A 21,020-nucleotide genomic window follows, 5' to 3' on the forward strand; every position below is an offset into this window, starting at 1 on the left:
TCATCCTGGATGAAGCCTGGGCCTTACAACAGAAGAAGAAGAAAAAACTGACACACAGAGAGAAACAAGGAGGAAGGCCCGTGCAAACAGAGGCAGAGATGAGAGTTATGTGGCCATAAGCCAAGAAACACCAGGAGTCACCAGACCCTGGAAGAAGCAAGGAAGCATTCTGCACTAGAGTCTCTGGAGGGAGAGTAGCCCTGCCGATACTTTCATTTTGTACTTCTGATCTTCAGAACTGTGAGTGAATAAATTTCTGTTGTTTTAAGCCATTAATTTAGGATGACTGCTTGTGGCCATTACAGGGAATTAATATACCCCATTATTTCAAATTACCTGATACTGTCCATTTTCCAAATCTATCGAAAGAGTCACTCCTTGATGAAGCTGGGTAATATTTGTAAACACTTGTGAAACCCACGAAGTAACAATATCATTATCATTGACAAAAGAAAGAGGATGGGCTTCAGGATTGAGCCGTAACACCCTATCAGTGGTTGTCTCTCCTGCGTCGTTGGGAATGCAGTACCGCTGTCCCAAAGGATGGACCCTAGGGTGGCTGCCTGGGCAGCGGCAATGGGACTGGATATGCAATCTGAGCAGATCTCCAGAAAAAACCTCCAGAATCTCCCTGTAGGTGTAAGAAGCAGACTGTAAGGACAAATAGCTCAGCAGTAATAGAACTTCCAAGGGTTGTTACACATGAATATCACTATTTTAATGCTTTGATTACTACCCATTTAATTTTAATTGTTTTCTAAACAGAACATAAGATCAAATCCATTCCTGGCCAAACAAACATACTCATAAAATGGATATTAGAAACAGTAAATTCTTTTTTTTTTTTTAAAGATTTTATTTATTTATTTAACAAAGAGAGGGCACAAGCAAGCAGAGCAGCAGGCAGAGGGAGAGAGAGAAGCAGGCTCTCCACTGAGCAGGAAGCCCGATGTGGGGCTCAATCCCAAGACCCCGGAACCATGGCATGAGCAGAAGGCAGCTGCTTAACCAACTGAGCCACACAGGTGCCCCAGAAACAGTAAATTCTTAAGTGTTAACTTTTTACATTGAGAAGCATAGGTAAGTCCTGGTCTGATTATTGAGACATTTATTTAAGTATCATCGTATTTTATTGCGCCTATTTGTGATGGGGGGAAAAAAAAGGTAACATTCATTTAGGTTGTTAAACTGACTTACCCCAAAAATGAATGATAATATATTAAAAATCCTAAGGGTTATAGATACTGTTTCCAATTCATCCATGGGAAAGAAATAAGAAAGCAAGTATCATTTTGTCTGCTGCTGTTTTAAGTAAAGGGACTGAGGCCAAGACCATTTGTCAGTGGTTTCCTGTGACTCATCAGTACAGATTTTGGCACCCTAAAGTGCTTCAATGGCTTTGGATCACCTGGCAGCTGCCAACAGTCAAAGAATAATGCCAATTCCAGGCAGACATATTTAATTTTTCCATTAAGGGCAATATAGCTGTTCTAGGTCAGAATTAGTTATTCTATTTATAGGCATTCTTTCCCATAATACCTTTCCAGACATCTTAGGCAGGCCAACACCAACCAGTAACCCAGGTATAACTAGAGAGATGAGGCTTCTTCCTTCAGATTCCACTGGGGGGAATGGAATCGGGCAGTTTTCCCCATTCACTAAATCACATGAAATCCTACCTTCTTCTTTAAATCTTATTGTTATTTTCCAATTGATACCAGGTTTTGAATGGGACAAAAAGTGACATCTTGACTCCCAGGAAAAACTTTACTAGCCCCCCAGATTATTGCAACACTGCTCTCCAGAATTTTAGACACAGGTGATTCAAAGGTAGTGAGACTGCTTCCAGGAAATCTCCCTAATAATGGGTTCCAGTGTTACAGCACACTTTGTTCAGATATCTCACGATTATATAGATTAGTAAAGAATGTTTATATTTCTAATGGACATAGCACTGACCATAGAAGCACCTCGGGAGCAACACTTCTCAAACTTAAAAGAGCTACTCCTGTCATTTGGAAATTCATAACACTAATCCATATCTTCCTTTAAGAAATATGAATAAACATCATTCTTTTTGATACTTAATAGAAATAAACAGCATCATCTCATCTATACCACAATGTACTATCATATAACCAAATCATTACTTGAGAAAGAAACTTCAGAGGACATCTAAGCAGAATTTCACTTGAACTTTTCTGAAGAGAATGAAAATCTAGGTTTCTTTAAGAATCCCTAGGAAAGATCTCCCACCTATTCTTAAGATGAAATACTTGATTAACGCTAGTCCAAATGTATATAATTTTTGTTCACTGGAAATAGAAAAAAATATAAAAAATTACTCATTCTTTTTGTCTCTAATAGCTCAGTCTCTTGAGACTTTCCCATATATCAAAATAATCATTTTTATTTTTCTAAATTCTCATTACTTATAAATTCAGCAAAGCAAGTTTAAAAGGGAGATAGAGCAGTTTCTTATGTATCAGAAACTACTTCATGTACCCCAAGTTCTATAATACAACTTATTTTAAAAAATCTAGTTTCTTTAGAGAAAATCCTTTGTAAAGAATTTCATCAATTTCATATTATAAGGAATTACCCAATGGAGTAGCACTAGTGAATAGCAATCATAGGCTAAGCCAAAGTAAACATTATAAACATTAATTGGGTGATATTTGTCAAATGCTGTAAAGATGAAAATAATATAATCTTTTGCAACTCTTACATAAGCACATTCAGGAATTATTCTTACACCTGTTGAGTTCTACAACACCACATTCACTTACCTGTTTGTAAGTGCCACTTGGTAAAATCGAAAATCTTGCATTCTTCCAACAAACTGCTCTAAGCCTGCAGAAGACATATAATATACATAATATAAAAAGTCACAATTTTCCAAGCAGTGGCTGACAAACATTCAAGTGAAATTGTTTTAAAGCTATAAAATTTCCAATCATATTTATATCATAGCTTTTTCAAACTCCTAGAGGCCAATATATGATTTCCTTATTCCACATAATAATTAATAATCATAATTACCTCCACAGACTGCAGAATTTAAGTCAAAGTGAATATTTGCCTAGCTTATTTACTGGCCTAACCTGTGGGTCAAATAAAAAATTTTTTAGTATTTCTTTTAATTGAGGTATAGTTGGCAAACAATGTTACATTACTTTCAAGGGTACAACATAATTCGACAACTCTATATGTTATACAGTATTCACCACAAGTGTAGCTCCCATCTGTCACCATAAAATGCATTACAATACCATTGATTCTATTCCCTATGCTTTACTTTTCATCCCTGTGACTTATTCATTCCATAACTCTCCAAATCAAATTTCTCTCTAGTTTATAAACCTATAAATCTATCATGTTATCAGTGCTAAATTTGATTGTCATCTACTTTCAACTGCAATTTCCAGAGCATTTGCATTGCCAAGAGAAAGACTCCCACCTGTTCTGTCATTCCCCCTGCTCTGTCTCCAAGCTCCAGAGTATCACTTTGGGTCATCTCCAAACTTAGATTAATGCCTGGTCTAGAAAATCTCCAGGAAATGAAGATAAATTGAAAACCTCCTACTCATAAATTCTGAGTTATTCACATATATCAATGGCATTCTAGCTCAGTCTCAAATTCCATGATCTCCTGAGAATTCTTCTAAGACAAGCCAGATTCAAAGCCCACTCTTCATTGAATTAGGTGAACTTTCAATGTGTAGGTAGATATCAACCTTAAACCGCTTAATATTATTTTATTGATTCATTTAGCAAATATTTATTTAGGATTTAATAACAGATAATCCCAAGAGAGTGGGAACAGAAAAACCTAAGAAAACTAATACCTCTAAGGTTTTTTTTTCTTATATGCTTATAATAATGAGAAAAATTTTATTAAAATGGCAAAATCCTCGCTAGAGTTTGGATCATGGGAACGCAAAAAAGGGATGTGGCAACCTTCCTGTGCCAATTCAATAGTTAAGTGGTTTAGAGCAGTGGCCAACTTATCAAATAGTCATTTCCTCAAATGTGTTTGTTTTTAAGCTATACACCTTTTATTTTTGTCTTGATGATAGAGTTTTAAAGAATATTGGATTTACCCTTGCTGCAGGTTCTTGGTGGTGACATGGAAGAAATTAGGACAGGGTAAGGATATATCTGATGAATAAAACATACAGAGTAGAATTAGCACACTGAATAGTCTGAGATCTCAGAAGCAAGAGGATGAATGAGCAAAGAGGGTGACACTTGGCATAAAAAGATATGTGTTTGTGTAAATGTGTATGTGCGTGTGTGTGTGTGTGTGTGTATTTATGTTGAAGGATATTTAAGAAAGTAACCAAGAACATTTTATATATTCTTTCATAAGCATAGATATTTTCAATCAATATACTTTCAAAAAATATATATCTATAGGCTTTTGCTCTCTACCTCTCTATCTCAGGCTTTCACACACCCTAAAACCTGAGGTCCAAAGGAAAAAGATGGACTATGCAGCCTCCTGCTCTAACTTTTCTGTAAGGAAAGTTGCCCTATTCTATCTGTCCAGAAACAAGCAGCTGAAACAAATGCAAACTAATTACTACTTAAAGCAGTGTTATGAAGACAAAACAAAAAATACTATAAAACTTTGTAGAAATTTTTAAATTTCTAACACAGTTTGCTTTAAAATGTATAATTTAAAATGTATAATTAAAAGAAATAAGAAAATCTGATAAAATATCCATTGGTGAATTGGTCATCTAGAAACCTTGATAAATTGACCTGGACCCACAATCTAAAGCTGAGCAAAGCAGGGAATGGCCTAAGGCAGAATAGGCCTTTCTTGGAGAAGGGGGGAAGATGGGAAGAACAGATATAGTTAAGTCACTGTGTGCTGCGCATTTTTTCTGGGGAATAGGGAGGACAAAGGAAATTACTCACAGTATGAATTTTCTTTCTGAGGTAATTTCTTTCTGCCATGTTGTCTTCCTAAATGAAGGAAGCCAGATTTACCTCTTATTTCTTTACCTTCACCTGTTAAATATTTTATCTCAAATAACCCAGAAAATACAGATAAAGAAAAATAATTATGTGTAATTTTGAAAGGTCTAATACAACTGAAAGCAAAAATTATGAATGCTTTGATTTGTCAAAGCCAGTATCATGACTAAATTTTCAAGGTGGTTATATTCTTTTATACATTAATCCATTCAACAAGTATTTATTGAGAACTTATTAAGTGCCAGGCACTTTCATGGATTCCAAAGATATAGTAGTTAATGAAATAGGCACAAAACAAACAAAAAACTTCTTTTCATGGAGCTTGCATTCAAGCAGCTAGATGAACATAGTAAATGAGGAATTAATATAGTATCCTAGAACATGACAAATGCTATGAAAATTGGGAAAATTAGACCAGTTTGGAAATCATAGACTGGACTTTTAATTTGGATGTTATGTTCAAGAGAGGTTTCATTGAGTGTATTGATTCAATGTGGTATTGACAGGGGAATGGGAATAAATCATGCATATAACTAGGGGCAAAATATTCCAGACAGAAGTCAATGAGTGCACAGATCCCTAAGGCAATATGCTTGGCAAGTGAGAAGAACTGCAAGGAGCTAGCTTCCTGGAGCAGAATAATAGAGGGGAGGCTATTGGAAGATAAGGTCAGACAAGTAAATGCTGGGATAATGGGATTCCAATCATTTAAAGCCTTTCAAACATATTGTAAAGACTTTGATTTTTATTCTAAATGAAATAGGAAGTCACTCGAGGGTTTACAGTAGAGGAGTGACATGATCTCAGGTTTATTCAAAAGTGTTGAGAATAGAAGTAGTGAGAAGTAAAAGTAGTGAGACAAGTTAAGCTATTACAGTAATCCAAGTAAAAAATAATTGTACTCAGGCCAAGGTGTAGAAGTGGAGGTAAACATTTCAATGTTGATAACTTAGAATTCACTTCCTATATTTTAATAATAGTTAAAGGGAAGCTCTGTTGCAGAAGAATAATGAAATATATTTTATCATTTATAAAATATAGGGACTTGTTTTATTATCTTTAAAAATCATTTTAGTTTTAAGTTTCGGAGTCTGAACATAGAACAATCACATCCTCTATTGCAGAAATTCATATTTGAAGAAATTTTCATAACAAGAAAGTTTGAAAAAGTTCTCTAAAGACCTAGCACTAATGTAAATCATCCATTCCATATAAGAGACTAATAATTTTGATTTATGGGGAATATATCATAAAATGTTTTAAGGATGCAGTCATAAAAATGGATTTTACTCATTTTTTTGCTAGTTGCTAATTTGTTAACAATAGACAATCATTGGAATAATTATTATATAAAAAGATTCTTCTTTGAAAAAATATTCATATGCAAAAATAGGTCTAAGTAATATAAATAAACCATGGAAATAGATATGACTCATGCCAGAAATTTCTCATAGTTGTCTATTCAGAAAACAGATAATGACTGGAAAAAAGTCGTATATCCCCATTACAACAGGTAGCACAGCAAAATTAGTTAAATGAGAAAACTGTGAGTAAATAATCTAATATATAAATCTGGGTAAACACAGGTTTTCAAAAAGCCTAAAATAAATGTCAAACAAATGGGAAAGGAAGAAATAAAACTGCCTCTATTCATGAATAACATGAGTGTCTACTTGGAGGATCCCAGTGAATCTACATAAAAGCTACAAGAAGTAATAAGAGAATTTAATGATTGTACATGAAACAAGTTAAATATATGAAAATCAATTCAATTCTTATATATTAGTGATAAAACACTGAAAATACATTTTTTAAAGTACCATTTATATTAGCCACAAAACATGAAAACATGAAGTTATAAATTAAAACATGGCAGTGTATACAGGAAAAAATACAAGACAATGATGAAAGAAATCACAGAATGTCATTAGGCAGAGTAAGAATAACTGACAATTCTCTCTGGCATAAAATCAATGAAAACACTACCAAAGAGTGCCAGATAAACGTCCCTGGAAATACATTAACCAAAGTTTTGGACAAAGCTGGGAGACTTTTTTTTTTTTTTTTAATGTCTGATTATCACTAAGAATAACATGCTTCAGTGGCATTTTTACTTTCTCTATACCCATCCTCCTCTCTGCCATTCAGTGGTAACCTTGAAAATAAACATTCATAGTAACAGTGAAAAGCAACAGCTTCACAGCTATAGGAGAAATCAGAATGAGACTAGAGATCTTACAAAACCTCAAACTCAGGAAACTCACTAATTAATCTGTCTAGCTATATCTTAGAAAACCCCATGAGCAAGACCTGACATAATCAGAGCTTATCCAGTGGAAAGTGTTTTCTTTAGGGATATTTGTGGAAAACAATCAGTGGCAACTGTTTAACATTGCAGTTGCCTGAGGCAGGGATAATAGATGGGGAAACAATGAACAAATCAAAAAGGTTAAATAGAAGAGCTGAAGTATGGAATGCTCATAGGGGGCTTTACAAAGCTCTTAAATATTACCAGAAATCTAGAAGCCCATGGACATACAAAGGGCTATGTGCATGTCCAAGAGAGACCTGAAAAGGATCTAAACTCTCACCTCTGCTTGACCTCCCAGTTCTGCACAAGCAGAGAATGTTACCTCAAGAAGACAGCTTACCCACTTATATGTTGGAGTCACACCACAACACAAATATAGAGCTTTCAGCAAAGAATGAAAAACTTACTTATTCTAGAAATTTAAGAAATTCTCTCTTCAATTACTTAGTTGAGCACTAAGTTAATTGTACAGAGATTTCAGTACCACATGTGACAACAATACAGACTTTATATAATTCACTCAGGAAAGTCACTATAATATTAGAATAATTGGATCCCAGAAGAAAAAGAAGGTGGGGGGGTGCAAAAAGCATATTGGAGTAAATTACAGTGGAGAGCTTCCCTACTTTGGGGAATGAAACAGGCATTAAAATCCCAAAAAGCACAGAGAACCTCCCTCAAAACCAACAAAAATAGGTCAACACTCTGTCATCTAATATTAAAACTTACAAGTCTCAGAGACAAAGAGAAAATCCTGAAAGCAGCTCAGGACAAGAGGTCTGTAACATATAATGGCAGAAATATTAGATTGGTAACAGACCTATCCACAGAGTCCTAACAGGCCAGAAAGGACTGGAGTGATATATTCAGAGCACTGAGCAAGAAAAAATATGCAGCCAAGAATACTATATCCATCTAGGCTATCACTGAAAATGAATGAGAAATAAAAAGTTTCAAGGACACACAAAAACTAAAAGAATTTGTAAACACCAAACCAGCATTACAGGAAATATTCAAAGGGGTACTCTAAACAAAGAAAGGGCCTAGAAGTAACAGACCAGAAAGAATAGTGATAGTCACCTCACAGGCAATTCAATGGCACTAAATTCATATCTTTCGATAATTACCCTTTCGATAGTTACCCTAAATGTAAATGGGCTAAATGCCCCAATCAAAAGACATAGGGTGCCATATTGGATTAAAAACAAACAAACAGACAAACACAAAACACACAGGACTCTGATATGCTGTCTGCAAGAGACTCATTTTAGACCCAAAGTCACCTCCAGATTGAAAGTGAGAGTGTAGAAAACCACCTACCATGTTAATGGACATCAAAAGAAATCGGGGGTGGCAATCCTTATATCAGATAAATTATATTTTAAGTCTAAGACTATAATAAGAGATGAGGAAGGACACTATATCATATTTAAAGGGTCTGTCCAACAAGACGATCTAGCAATTTTAAATATCTACACCCCTAACATGGACGCAGCCAACTCTATAAATGAATTAATAACAAAATCAAAGAAACACATCAATAATAATAAGATAATAGGAGGAGATTTTAACACTCCCCTCACTGAAATGGACAGGTCATCTAAGCAAAAGATCAACAAGGAAATAAAGGCTTTAAATGAGACACTGGACCAGATGAACATCACAAATATATTCAAAACATTCCATCCAAAAGCAACAGAATACACAATCTTCTCTAGTGCACATGAAATAGTCTCCAGAATAGATCAAATCCTGGGTCACAAATTTAGTCTCAACTGGTACCACAAGATTGGGATCATTCCCTGCACATTTTCAGACCATAATGCTCTGAAGCTAGAATTCAATTACAGAGGAAATTTGGGAAAGAACCCAAATACAAGGAGGCTAAAGAGTACCCTACTAAAGAATGAATGGGTCAACCAGGAAATTAAAGAAGAATTGAAAAAAATTCATGGAAACAAATGATAATGAAAACACAACTATTCAAAATCTTTGGAACACAGCAAAGATGGTCCTGAGAAAAAAGTATATAGCAAGAAACAATTGTATTCTCAAGAAACAAGAATGTCTCCAATACACAACCTGACACTATTCCAAAAGGAGCTGGAGAAAGAATAACAAAGAAAGCCTAAACCCAGCAAGAAAGAAGAGAAATAATCAAGATCAGAGTAGAAATCAATGAAATAGAAACCAAAAGAACAATAGAACAGATCAAGGACACTGGGAGATTGTTCTTTGAAAGAATTAATAAGATTGATAACCCCCTGGCCAGAGCTATCAAAAAGAAAAGAGGAAGGACCCAAATTAATAAAATCATGAATGAAAGAGGAGAGATCACAACCAACACCAAAGAAATACAAACAATTATAAGAACATATATTGAGCAATTATACGCCAGCAAATTAGATAATCTGGAAGAAATGGATACATTCCTGGAGACATATAAACTCCAAAATGGAACTAGGAAGAAATAGAAAACCTGAACAGATCCATAACCAGTAAGAAAATTGAAGCTGTCATCAAAATAAACAAGATCCCAGGGCCAGATGGCTTCTTAGAGGAATTCTACCAAACATTTAAAGAGGAATTAATACTTATTCCCCTGAAACTGTTCCAAAAAATAGAAAGAAAAACTTCCAAACTTATTTGATGAGGCCAGCATTACCTTGATACCAAAACCAGACAAAGACCCCATCACAAAGGAGAATTACAGAACAATACCCCTGATGAACATAGGTACAAAAATATTCAGCAAAATACTAGCCCATAGGACTCAAGAGTACATTAAAAAGATTATTCACCCCAACCAAGTGGGGTTTATTCCTGGGCTTCAAGTTTGGTTCAACAACTGCAAATAAATGTGATACAATACATTAATAAAAGAAAGAATAAGAACCGTAGGATACTTTCGATAGATGCAGAAAAACTAAATGACAAAATACAGCATCCTTTCTTGAGCAGAACTCTTCCCAGTGTAGGGATAGAGGATACATACCTCAATACCATAAAACCCATCTATGAGAAGCCTGCAGCAAATATCATTCTGAATGGAGAAAAATTGAGAGCTTTTCTCCTCAGATCAGGAACATGGTTGGGATGTCCACTATCATCACTGATATTCAACATAGTAGAAGTCCTAGCCTCAGCAATCAGACAACAAAAAGAAATAAAAGACATCTGAATCAGCAAAGAAGTCAAACTCTCACTCTTTGCAGATGATATGATACTTTATGTGGAAAACCCGAAAGACTCCACTCCAAAATTGCTAGAATTCATACAGGAATTCAGTAAAGTGTCAGGATATAAAATCAATGCATAGAAAGCAGTTGCATCTCTATACAACAACAACAAGATAGAAGAAAGAGAAATTAAGCAGTTGATCCCATTTACAAATGCACCAAAACCCATAAGATACCTAGGAATAAATCTAACCAAAGAGGCAAAGAATCTGTATTCAGGAAACTATAGAATACTCCTATTTCTTTGTGGAGTATGGAAATGGCAATGGAAAAGTGGAAAAATGGAAATGGAAAAGTGAAATGGAAAAACGTTCCATGCTCATAGATTGGAAGAACAAATATTGTGAAAGTGTCTATGCCACCTAGAACAATCTACACATTCAAAGCAATCCCCATCAAAATACCATCAACTTTTATAAAAGGAATGAAACAAATAATCCTAAAATTTATATGGAACTAGAAAAGACCCCAAATATCCAAGGAATGTTGAAAAAGAAAACCAAAGCTAACAGGATGACAATTCCAGACTTCAAGCTCATTACGAAGCTGTGATCATCAAGACAGTATGGTACTGGCACAAAAACAGACACATAGATCAATGGAACAGAATAGAGAGCCCAGAAATGGACCCTCAACTCTATGGTCAACTAATCTTTGACAGAGCAGGAAAGAATGTCCAGTGGAATAAAGTCAGCCTCTTCAACAAATGGTGTTGGGAAAATTGGACCGCCACATGCAGAAGAATGAAAGAATGAAACTAGACCATTTCCTTATACCACACACAAAATTAGACTCCAAATGGATGAAAGACTTCAATGTGAGACAGGAATCCTTCAAAATCCATGAGGACAACACAGATAGCAACCTCTTCGACCTTCTTCCTGGAAACATAGCCAAAGTCAAAGTGACATTTCAACTACCATTACAATACTTACCTTAGATGTAAATGGTGTAGATATCTCCCAAAAAAGTAGATATTGGGAGAATGAGAGCAAAAAAATACAATTATGATCCAACTATGTGCTTTCTTTGAGGGATAAACTCAAAGAAACAAAAAGGTTGAAAGTTAAAAGGTAGAAGAGAGATAAGCCACATAAACCATAACCAAATACATTCTCAATAACCACTGGGTCAGGAAAAGAATCACACACCAAAAAACTAGAAAATAATTTAAGACAAATAAAAATAAGCACACAACATATCATACTTGATGAGCTTCAGGTAAAGTGATGCTTAAAGAGAAATATAGCTGGAAATATCTATATTAAAGAAGAAAGAAATCAAATCAATGACCTAATATTCTACCTTAATAAACTGGGTGGGGGCATGGGGGGAGAGGAATCTCCACTCAAAGTAAGTAGAAAGAAGGAAATTATAAAGACTAAAGTAGACATAAATGAAATAGAAAATAGAAAAACGATAGGGAAAACCAACAAATTAAAAGTTTATTCTATAAAATGCTTAGCAAATCTGACATTTAGCTAGATTGACCAAGAAAAAAAGGAGAGGAAGAGTCAAATTACTAAAATGAGAAATGAAAAAAGGAACTTTACAACTGATCTCACAGACATGAAAAGATTATAAGGTAATCCTATAAACAACTATCCTAACAATTAGATAACCTAGATAAAATGAACAAATTCCTACAAAGGTACAAACTATGGAAACTGACTCAAGAAGAAATAGCAATCTGAATAGAGTTTTAATAAGCAAAGGGAATAAATTAGTAATAAAAAAAAATTACACACAAAGAATATCCAAGATCAGATGCCTTAACTGTGAATTCTTCGAAACATTTAAAGGAGAAATAACACCTGTGGGAAGCCATGCAGAAGCTTGAGATCTGAGCCAAACCAGGCCCTGACTTGTGCCTCCCTGACATTAAGGGATTAAGCAACCTCAGCAATGGAAAGGTTGAGTAGCACTGAGAAAGGGTCTGTGCTAAGTATAATAATTAAGATAGATGGCTTTAAATAGAGATATCTATCCACAGGTTAAAAGAATTAAAGATAACTACTGCATTCTTCTTTAGAAATAATATCTGGGATGATATAAAACTAAGAATCTTCCTTTGAAAACAACAAATCTTAAAGACTGAACATTTAACAACATTTTTAATAGATTTGCATATGTAAAAAACAAATTCTCAGTGTAGTAGGAAAAAAAAAGTCTGTGTCCTTTTGGCAAATGCTTAGGTAATGGCCTTTCATCATTCACATCAAGAATTCAGATAAAAAATAAAGGTGTGCATGAAGGGATCAGGTTAATTATCTGATTTCTATTTACTTCAGTGTGACGCTGAGAAAAACATTATATTCAAAAACAAATTTAAAAAGAAACCATAAAAATCTAGAACTTCAAAATATGGTGAGTCTAGAACAGAGTATCGAAACAGCTTACTCATTTACTTTTTTTATTGCTCAAAGTGGTAAGGGCTTTATGCAAAAAAACCCAAAAAACCAAAAACCAAAAAACAAAAAAAAAACCCTGAAATGTTGTTTTTCCAGTTTTGTTGCTATTGTTAATGTTGAGGCACCATTAGCAAAGGATAAGAATATACACCAATAGCAAAGGATAAGACTATACTCCCATTGTTATGGAACAAATAAGGAAATACATCTCCAAATGAAACCATCACTGCAGACAATAACAAAAAACAAGCATTCCATGTACAATCACATACAATTAATACAGGTATTATTATACAAATTCATTATACATGCACTATTATAAAATTTCTTGAATTAAGAAAGTTTGATGGGGGCGCCTGGGTGGCTCAGTGGGTCAAAACCTCTGCCTTAGGCACAGATCATGATCCCTGGGTCCTGGGATTGAGCCCCACATTGGGCTCTCTGCTCAGCGGGGAGCCTGCTTCCCTCACCTCTCTGCCTGCCTCTCTGCCAACTTGTGATCTCTCTCTGTCAAATAAAGAAATAAAATCTTTTAAAAACAAAGAAAGTTTGAAAATTCACCTCCAGAACCATTATTTAAATCAGTAAAAAGAAAGTTGTCAGCCTGAAGAATCAACAGATGGCCATAAAATATTCAAAGGTGGTAAACAACCACCAGAAAATAGAAACTAATGTTATGCTCACTTCAATCAATCCCGTTCCTTCTCTTCAGAACCAGCTTTCTCCAATATCTATGCTCAAAACCTCCTTTTCTGTATTGTTCAGTCTCATTGTAAATGATCTACATCCCTCTTCTCTATCCCTAGACTGCAAGTGCACTCTTGATGGCCACCCTAGGTGTTAGTTTCAGTTTTATAACTTCTTCTCCTTAACATTCTGCTGCTTGATATTATTGAAGAACATCTTGAAATGTTCTTCACTTGCCCTCTAATATCACAACCCTTCTAGACCACATCTGTATCTCCTCAGTTGCCTCTCCTCTTTATCACCATCCTTTCTATCTGTAGCCCTTTTTTCTATATTTCTCTCCTTCAAGAATTCTGTCTGCTGCTAGAACTTCAAAAATAACCTCTATAAGGAATATTCTTACTTCTGTATCATTAACCCTAGATCAATCCTCAAATCCAGCCACCTGTTTCAAATGACCTTTTGTCACTTCTACTAGGATATTCCTTTTCTGTCTCAAATAATCAATGCTCATGCCCCTAAGCTTACTCACTATGCTTTCCCTTCCCTCATCTCCTCTCCTCCATTAACCCTTCCCTCTTTTTTTCTTCTCCCTTCCTCTTCCCCACCACACATGTGTACCATGTACCCAATTTCCTTTTAAGATACATCTTTGACTCCTTCTTCTCCTTTAATCACAGTGTCTGCTCAACTACTGCTTTGCAACATTTTATGTTCTAATGAACAAAATAAGTCCATTACATATCACTTCTGGAGCATTATCAGAGAGGTAAGGCTGACAAACTAACTTAAGCTGTACCCATAAGCTCTACCCTTTAGATCCTCCTACTCCATTTACTGAGCAAACAGCAAATATTTACTGAATGCTACCATGGGACAGGAGATCTTCCAGACTTTCAGGATACATCAGTGAACAATATAAACAAAAAGTCCCCATCTTTACAGAATTTACATTCTAGAGGTTAAAACATGCATATACAACAAAAATGATAAGTAACTTATATAATACGTTAAAATGGTAAGTGCATGGGAGGACAAAAAAAAAGAGCATAATGAGGACCAAAAATGGTTAACTGGTATTTACAATTTTAAACAAGGTGGTAGGGAAGATTTCATTAAGAAAGGGATATTTGAGCAGACTCAAATAAGAGAGGGAGCCAATCCTGTGGATATCAGGAGATAAAGACTTTCAGACTAAAGGAATAGTGAATATTGCAAAAACCCTAACACAGAAGTGTGCTTCACATATTCAAGAAATAGCAACAACACCAGTTTTCATGAGACAAATTGAACACAAGAAATGATAGCAATAGTAAAGCCAGAAAAGTAACTGTATTCAGATCATGTAGGTCTTATAGGCCGTCTTAAAAATAATGGCCTTCACTCTGGTGAAGTAGGAAAATTATAGAGCATTTCGAACAGAGAAGTAATGTGGTCTGACTCATGTGTAATAGAACAACCCTGGCTACTGTGTTGCGAATAAAGTGGCGGACCAAAGTGGAGGCAGTTAAAAGACTTTGCAGTAATCCAGGCAAAAGCAGCAACCATGCCCTGGACTTTGATGATTCTAGTAGAGGTGATGAGAAGGAATCAAGATCTAGATATATTTTGAAAGTAACATAAACAGGACTCTTCTGGCACATAACATATCACATGTGAGAAGAACTGAAAGGATGACTCCAATTTTTTGTTCTGAATTAGTGGAAAAATAAAATTGCCCTTACCTGAGAAAGGAGGATTATGGAAGTGTTTGGGTCAACGTGAGAAGTCTAAAAAATCAGAAGTCCAGTTTGTGAAAAAATAAGTTTCACATATAAATTAAGCATCCAAATGGACATTTGAGATGGCCTGATGCAGCAGTTGGGAACTTAGGGAAGAGGCTGGGGGAAGAAGGAAGGAAGGTAGATTTTAATTTAAAACTCACGCCATTTAGATGATATTTAAAACTGTTAATCTGGAGGTGATGTTTAAGTAAATGCATGTATATAGACTTGGGAAGAGAGCCAAGGTGTGAGGACTGGGATACCAATATTAAGAAGTTAAATGGATAAAGAGGAATCAGGAAATCAAATTGAGAAGTAGTAAGTAGAAACTCAGAGGCAAGCCAAGAGATAATGCGGTCTTAGATGCCAAGTGAAGAAAGTATACCTAGGAAGTAGTGATCTCAACTCATTAAATGATGTTGATGGGTCAAATAGGATAAAGATGTGAAATTAACTATTAGTTTATGATGTCAAGGTCAACAGAGATTTGGCAAGTATAGTTTATAGTGGTGAGCTAAAGCTTGACTGCAGACAGTAGAATTGGGAAAGAAGAATTAAAGACAGCTATCATTGACAAAACTTTGAGGGAGTTTTGCGTTAAAAGAGGAGCAAAGAAACAAAACATTGTCCGGTGGAAAGTGGGAGTCAGTCAAGAAAAAAAATTGATGGAAAAATAACAACTAACAACATATCCATTTTCTTTGAAATGTTCCATTAATACTAGAAAAGTTCCATGAGATATTACAATAGTGTCTGGACTTCAACTTGAGATTAAGATATAGAAATTTGTGGGGTGCCTGGGTGTCTCAATCACTTAAACATCTGTCCTCTGCTCAGGTCATAATCCTAGGGTCCTGGGATAGAGCTGTGCATTAGGCTCCCCACTCAGCAGGGAGCCTGCTTCTCCCTCGCCTCCCTACTCTTGCTCTCTCTCACTCCAGTCTATCTCTCTCAAATAAATAAAAACTTTTTTTTAACTTTTTATTTTTTATAAACATATATTTTTATCCCTAGGGGTACATGTCTGTGAATCGCCAGGTTTACACACTTCACAGCACTCACCAAAGCACATACCCTCCCCAATGTCCATAACTCCACTCCCCTTCTCCCAACCCCCTTCCCCCCAGCAACCCTCAGTTTGTTTTGTGAGATTAAGAGTCGCTTATGGTTTGTCTCCTTCCCAATCCCATCTTGTTTCATTGATTCTTCTCCTACCCACTTAAGCCCCCATTTTGCATCACCACTTCCTCATATCAGGGAGATCATATGATAGTTGTCTTTCTCTGCTTGACTTATTTCGCTAAGCATGATACGCTCTAGTTCCATCCATGTTGTCGCAAATGGCAAGATTTCATTTCTTTTGATGGCTGCATAGTATTAGCCAAACTATGGAAAGAACCTAGATGTCCATCAACAGATGAATGGATAAATAAAAACTTTTTAAAAAAATAGAAATAAGCAACAATCAAAATATGTCACATAAGCTATACAATTATTTTTAAAAGATTTTATTTATTTATTTATTTGACAGAGAGAGTGAGAGCAGAGAGGGAGAGAGAGAAGCAGACTCCCAGCTGAGCAGGGAGCCCAGTGTGGGACTGGATCCCAGGACCCTGATCATGACCTGAGCCAAAGGCAGATGCTTAACCAACTGAGCCATCCGGGTGCCCCTATAAAATTATTTTTTAACCCATTAGAAAGTAAAGCACAGTGTAAATGAATTAAAGTCTACAAAGTAACAAGACTTTCACAGAAGAGTTGGGACACCAGGATTGCTTGACTCCATAAGAGAAAGCAAGAGGTGGGACAGTGCACCATACTAATCTGGATAGAGAGTATAGAATTCTAAAGAACCCAACCACACAGTGAATCTGCACCCATGCAGACTCTTATCTTCAAACATCTGAAACCAGTGGTGAATGACATAATAATGAAACTGTAATAAAGCCCACATCCAGATCAACTTCAAATCAGTTTGATGCTGTTCTTCTCCTACTCATTTCCCCCCAACATTCTCTCTCTCTTTCTCTCTTTAGAAGCCTGACAAAACCAGCAGTAACATTTTCTTGAGTAAATATTACCCACTGTGTTTCTAGTCCTATATACAAAATATCTAGCACAAAAGTATTTTCAGACACATGAAGAAAATGTGGCCCATTGTTAAGAGAGGAAGCCATTGATAGACAGTGATGCAGACATGGCCCAGACATTGAAATTATCAAATAAGGACTTGAACATGCCTAAGATAAAAATACCAAAAGATCTAGTGGAAGTGGAGAATGACTAGAATGTGTAAGTAGATGGGGAAATTTGGATAGAGAGATAGAATTTACAAAAGAAGGGAACCAAATGGGAATGCTGGAAATGAAAAGTATGATATTAAAAATGAATGAATGAAAAGATGAAAAGAATTTTCTACATAGGCTTAACAGTAACCTAGATAAAAAAGAGAAAAATGATCAGTGCATTTCAGGACAGGGCAAAACAAAATATGCAAAGAGAAACACCAAGACAAGAGTAGGGAAGACAAAAACAGGTAAACAAACAAAAATGCTCTGGACCTGTGGGATGATATCCAGTGCTCTAAAATAAATTTAACTGAAGTTCAAAAGGAAAAGGAGATAGAAAATGGAATAAAGGAAAGAAAAGTTTAAAGAGGTAATTACCAAGAACCTTCAAATCTAATGAAAACATCAGCTTACACATCTAAGACTCTGATCAAACCTCAACCAGGGTAATATAATAAAAACTACACATAGGCTCAACTTAGTCAAACTGTTAACATCAAAGAGGAAATCTTGAAAGCAGCAAGAGAAAAACAACATACCACATACAAGAGAACACTGATAGGAATCATAATCAGAATAAGAATAAGAATAATCTTAATAATCATAATCAGAATCAGAAGTCAGCTGATTTCCCACCAGAAACATGAAGGCTAGAGGGCAATAAATCAAAATACCTTAAGGTGTTGAAAAAAATAACAATTATCAATTTTATATCTGGTGAAAGTATCCTTCAAAAACAGAGATAAACTAATGACATTTTCACAAAACTTGAGTTTGTTTCCCCCTGACTAAATTATAAAAAAGTGGAAAAGGAAGCTCTTCAGGTTAAAGAGAAATAACAGCAGGAGGAGTATAGGGTTTTCAGAAAACAATGAAGTATATCAGAAAGGTCAAATCTTTACAGAAAAAAAAAAGAAATTATTTCATGGGGTTTCCTACACAAATTACTGTACTTTCAAACACCTAGCACATCATTACTCTAAATTTAATATCTTATCCCTCTGCACTCAGGAAAATTTTGACTTTGAGCCAAAAAATGAAACACTGTTAATGATAATTATTTAAAAATGCTTAAATTTCCCAAAATCAATATACTTAATATCTAAATTAACAATATTAACATTAATATTTATGACAGCAACATTTTATTAAGTACCTAACATGAACCAAGTAACTATTATTTATAAGTTTTACATGTACTTTGAAAACTATGTATACACATGACAAATTAGAAAATTTAGGAAGACATACCAGGAAATTGGATTGAGAAGTGAAATTCCTTGCCAAGGTCACTTGGCTTTTAAGAAGCAGAGCTGGGATTCAAATCCCTGTCTATTTAATTCTAAATCTCATGCCTTGCTTCTTAGACAATAATTATTACAGCAATAATAATTTGTATGTACAATAACTTAAATGTCCAGTGTAGATTTATGTTTTGTCAACCCATGCTCAATTTAGAGTATATTATATTACGCACTTGCTTTTTCGTGTAATAACACACTATGAACCTGTAGCCATGTCTCTACAAATAGACATATTTCCTTTCTCTTAGTTGTACATACTTTTTCCACTAGGTATAATTTGAAATTTGCTCAATCAACGCCTTTTTGAATTTTTAAATTGGTTCCAGTTATTTGCTATTTTAATTCTACAATGAACACTTTTGAGTGTATGTATGTATATATATATATATATATATATATATATATATATATATATATTTAAGACCTTCTCTACTTATATTCTTGAGATATACCCCGGAAGTACAAATCTTGGATGAAGTAGTGTTCTCATATTTACTTTTTATAGTTTGCCAGATTATTCTAAACTTTTCCTACACTAATGTCATCTCTTTTTTATTCCTTGCCAAACTAAGTACAAAATGTTGTGTTGTTTGAGTTTTAAATTCTCAGTTTGTTAGTCCAATGTTTTTAATATTTTCCTTCAGTATTTCTGGCCACAATATCATGTAATAAATGTCTTCAATACGCCAGGATTGTAGAAACATTTGCTCCCATTTTCCTCCACTATTTCAGATTATGTTCTTTACATTTAAATTTTAACTCATCTGCCTTTTTTTTTTTTTTTTAGTATGGTTGGAAGACATGCACTTTTTTTTTTTTTTTTTAATTTTTGTAACATTGTTAGCCAATTGTCCTGATTTATTGTTAGATGTCTTCTTCTCTAGGACAATCTGAAACACCACCTCAATCTTTCATTAAACTCCTCTTCAATCATATATGCCATGTTTCTGTAGTATTCTTCTATTCCATTAGCCTGCCTTAATTAACCAATTTATGTATTTTTAATTTCTTCTTTAATCTATTTCCAAAAGAATTCTCTCAGAAAAATTTTATCATAATTTGAACTGCAAGGAAAATGCCAGATACTTCGATATTTTCCTCTCCTGTCTTCTATACCTAGCTGAACTTACACATGTTAACCTATGGAATGCCAGCAGAAGTTAAAAGTAGTATTTCAACTAACAAACAAAAACAAGCAGATGAATTAATACACAACACACGGCAGAAAACATGGAAGGGAAAAGAAGTTGGTGTTAGCTTTAAGATGATTATTCTTTTATTTCCTGTGTGTTCACTTTCTCAGATAAACAACAAATCTTGTTGATTCTTTAATGTCCAATTGCTTTCCTAAGAAAGTGCTTCACATCTTTAAATACATAACATAAGGAAATTAGAACTCAGCTGATGAATGAGTTCAGAAGAAGCCCTAAAAAGGTTTGATTCATATAATTTTATATTTTTAAACCCAAAATTTGGGCAGCTGTTATAGTTTATACCACAGTGAAATTAGAGATTATAATTACATGTTTATTGCCTCTAGGATTTATGCCCAACTGGAGGCATTTAAATTAACCTGCCCTAGAAGAAAGTGCTCTAAGAAAGAACTGACACATACCAGTTGATAGAGATGGTCTAAGGTGTTTCTATTTGCATATTAAAAAATCAGCCCAACCAAATTAAACAGCATTTCTCTGGTCATTGATTAATATCCTACAGGAGGCAAAGATAGCGCCTGCAGCAAGACAAATGTGTCATTGGCAACATATTTTTTTAGAAAGTTATGATAGTTAGAGATGAGAAGCTCCCCCCAGCCCACACACACACAAAGCTCTGTAGCAAGCCAATACGCATGTGAAAAGTCGTCTCTTCCTGGGTACAGAAGCAGGGAAACAACTTAAACCCAAGCGGAGAAAGGAGAGGAAAGACATCTTGATCTCATATAGGCCTTAATTTGCTATGCCTGGGTTTGAGGCAGTGTCTATTCCGAAGCAGAGACAGCCGGCCTGGCCCTGCATGAGAGCACCCTTAATT

At 35.0% G+C, this 21,020-nt stretch overlaps 1 protein-coding gene across 1 annotated transcript in view; it reads right to left on the reverse strand.

The window, feature by feature from the left end:
- USH2A (usherin) overlaps positions 1-21,020 on the reverse strand; it is a 681,643-nt gene that overhangs the window by 615,336 nt on the left and 45,287 nt on the right. The window contains exons 4-5 of the mRNA XM_045081155.1: positions 2,790-2,853; positions 337-631 (exon numbers count right to left, since the gene is read on the reverse strand). Coding sequence (XP_044937090.1) covers positions 337-631; positions 2,790-2,853 — 359 coding nt within the window. The remainder of the gene's footprint in view (positions 1-336; positions 632-2,789; positions 2,854-21,020) is intronic.

Source organism: Mustela putorius, unplaced genomic scaffold, assembly GCF_011764305.1.
Source record: "Mustela putorius furo isolate JIRA1106 unplaced genomic scaffold, ASM1176430v1.1 tig00000508_pilon_pilon_pilon, whole genome shotgun sequence".
In the NCBI taxonomy this organism is placed as follows: Eukaryota; Metazoa; Chordata; class Mammalia; order Carnivora; family Mustelidae; genus Mustela; species Mustela putorius.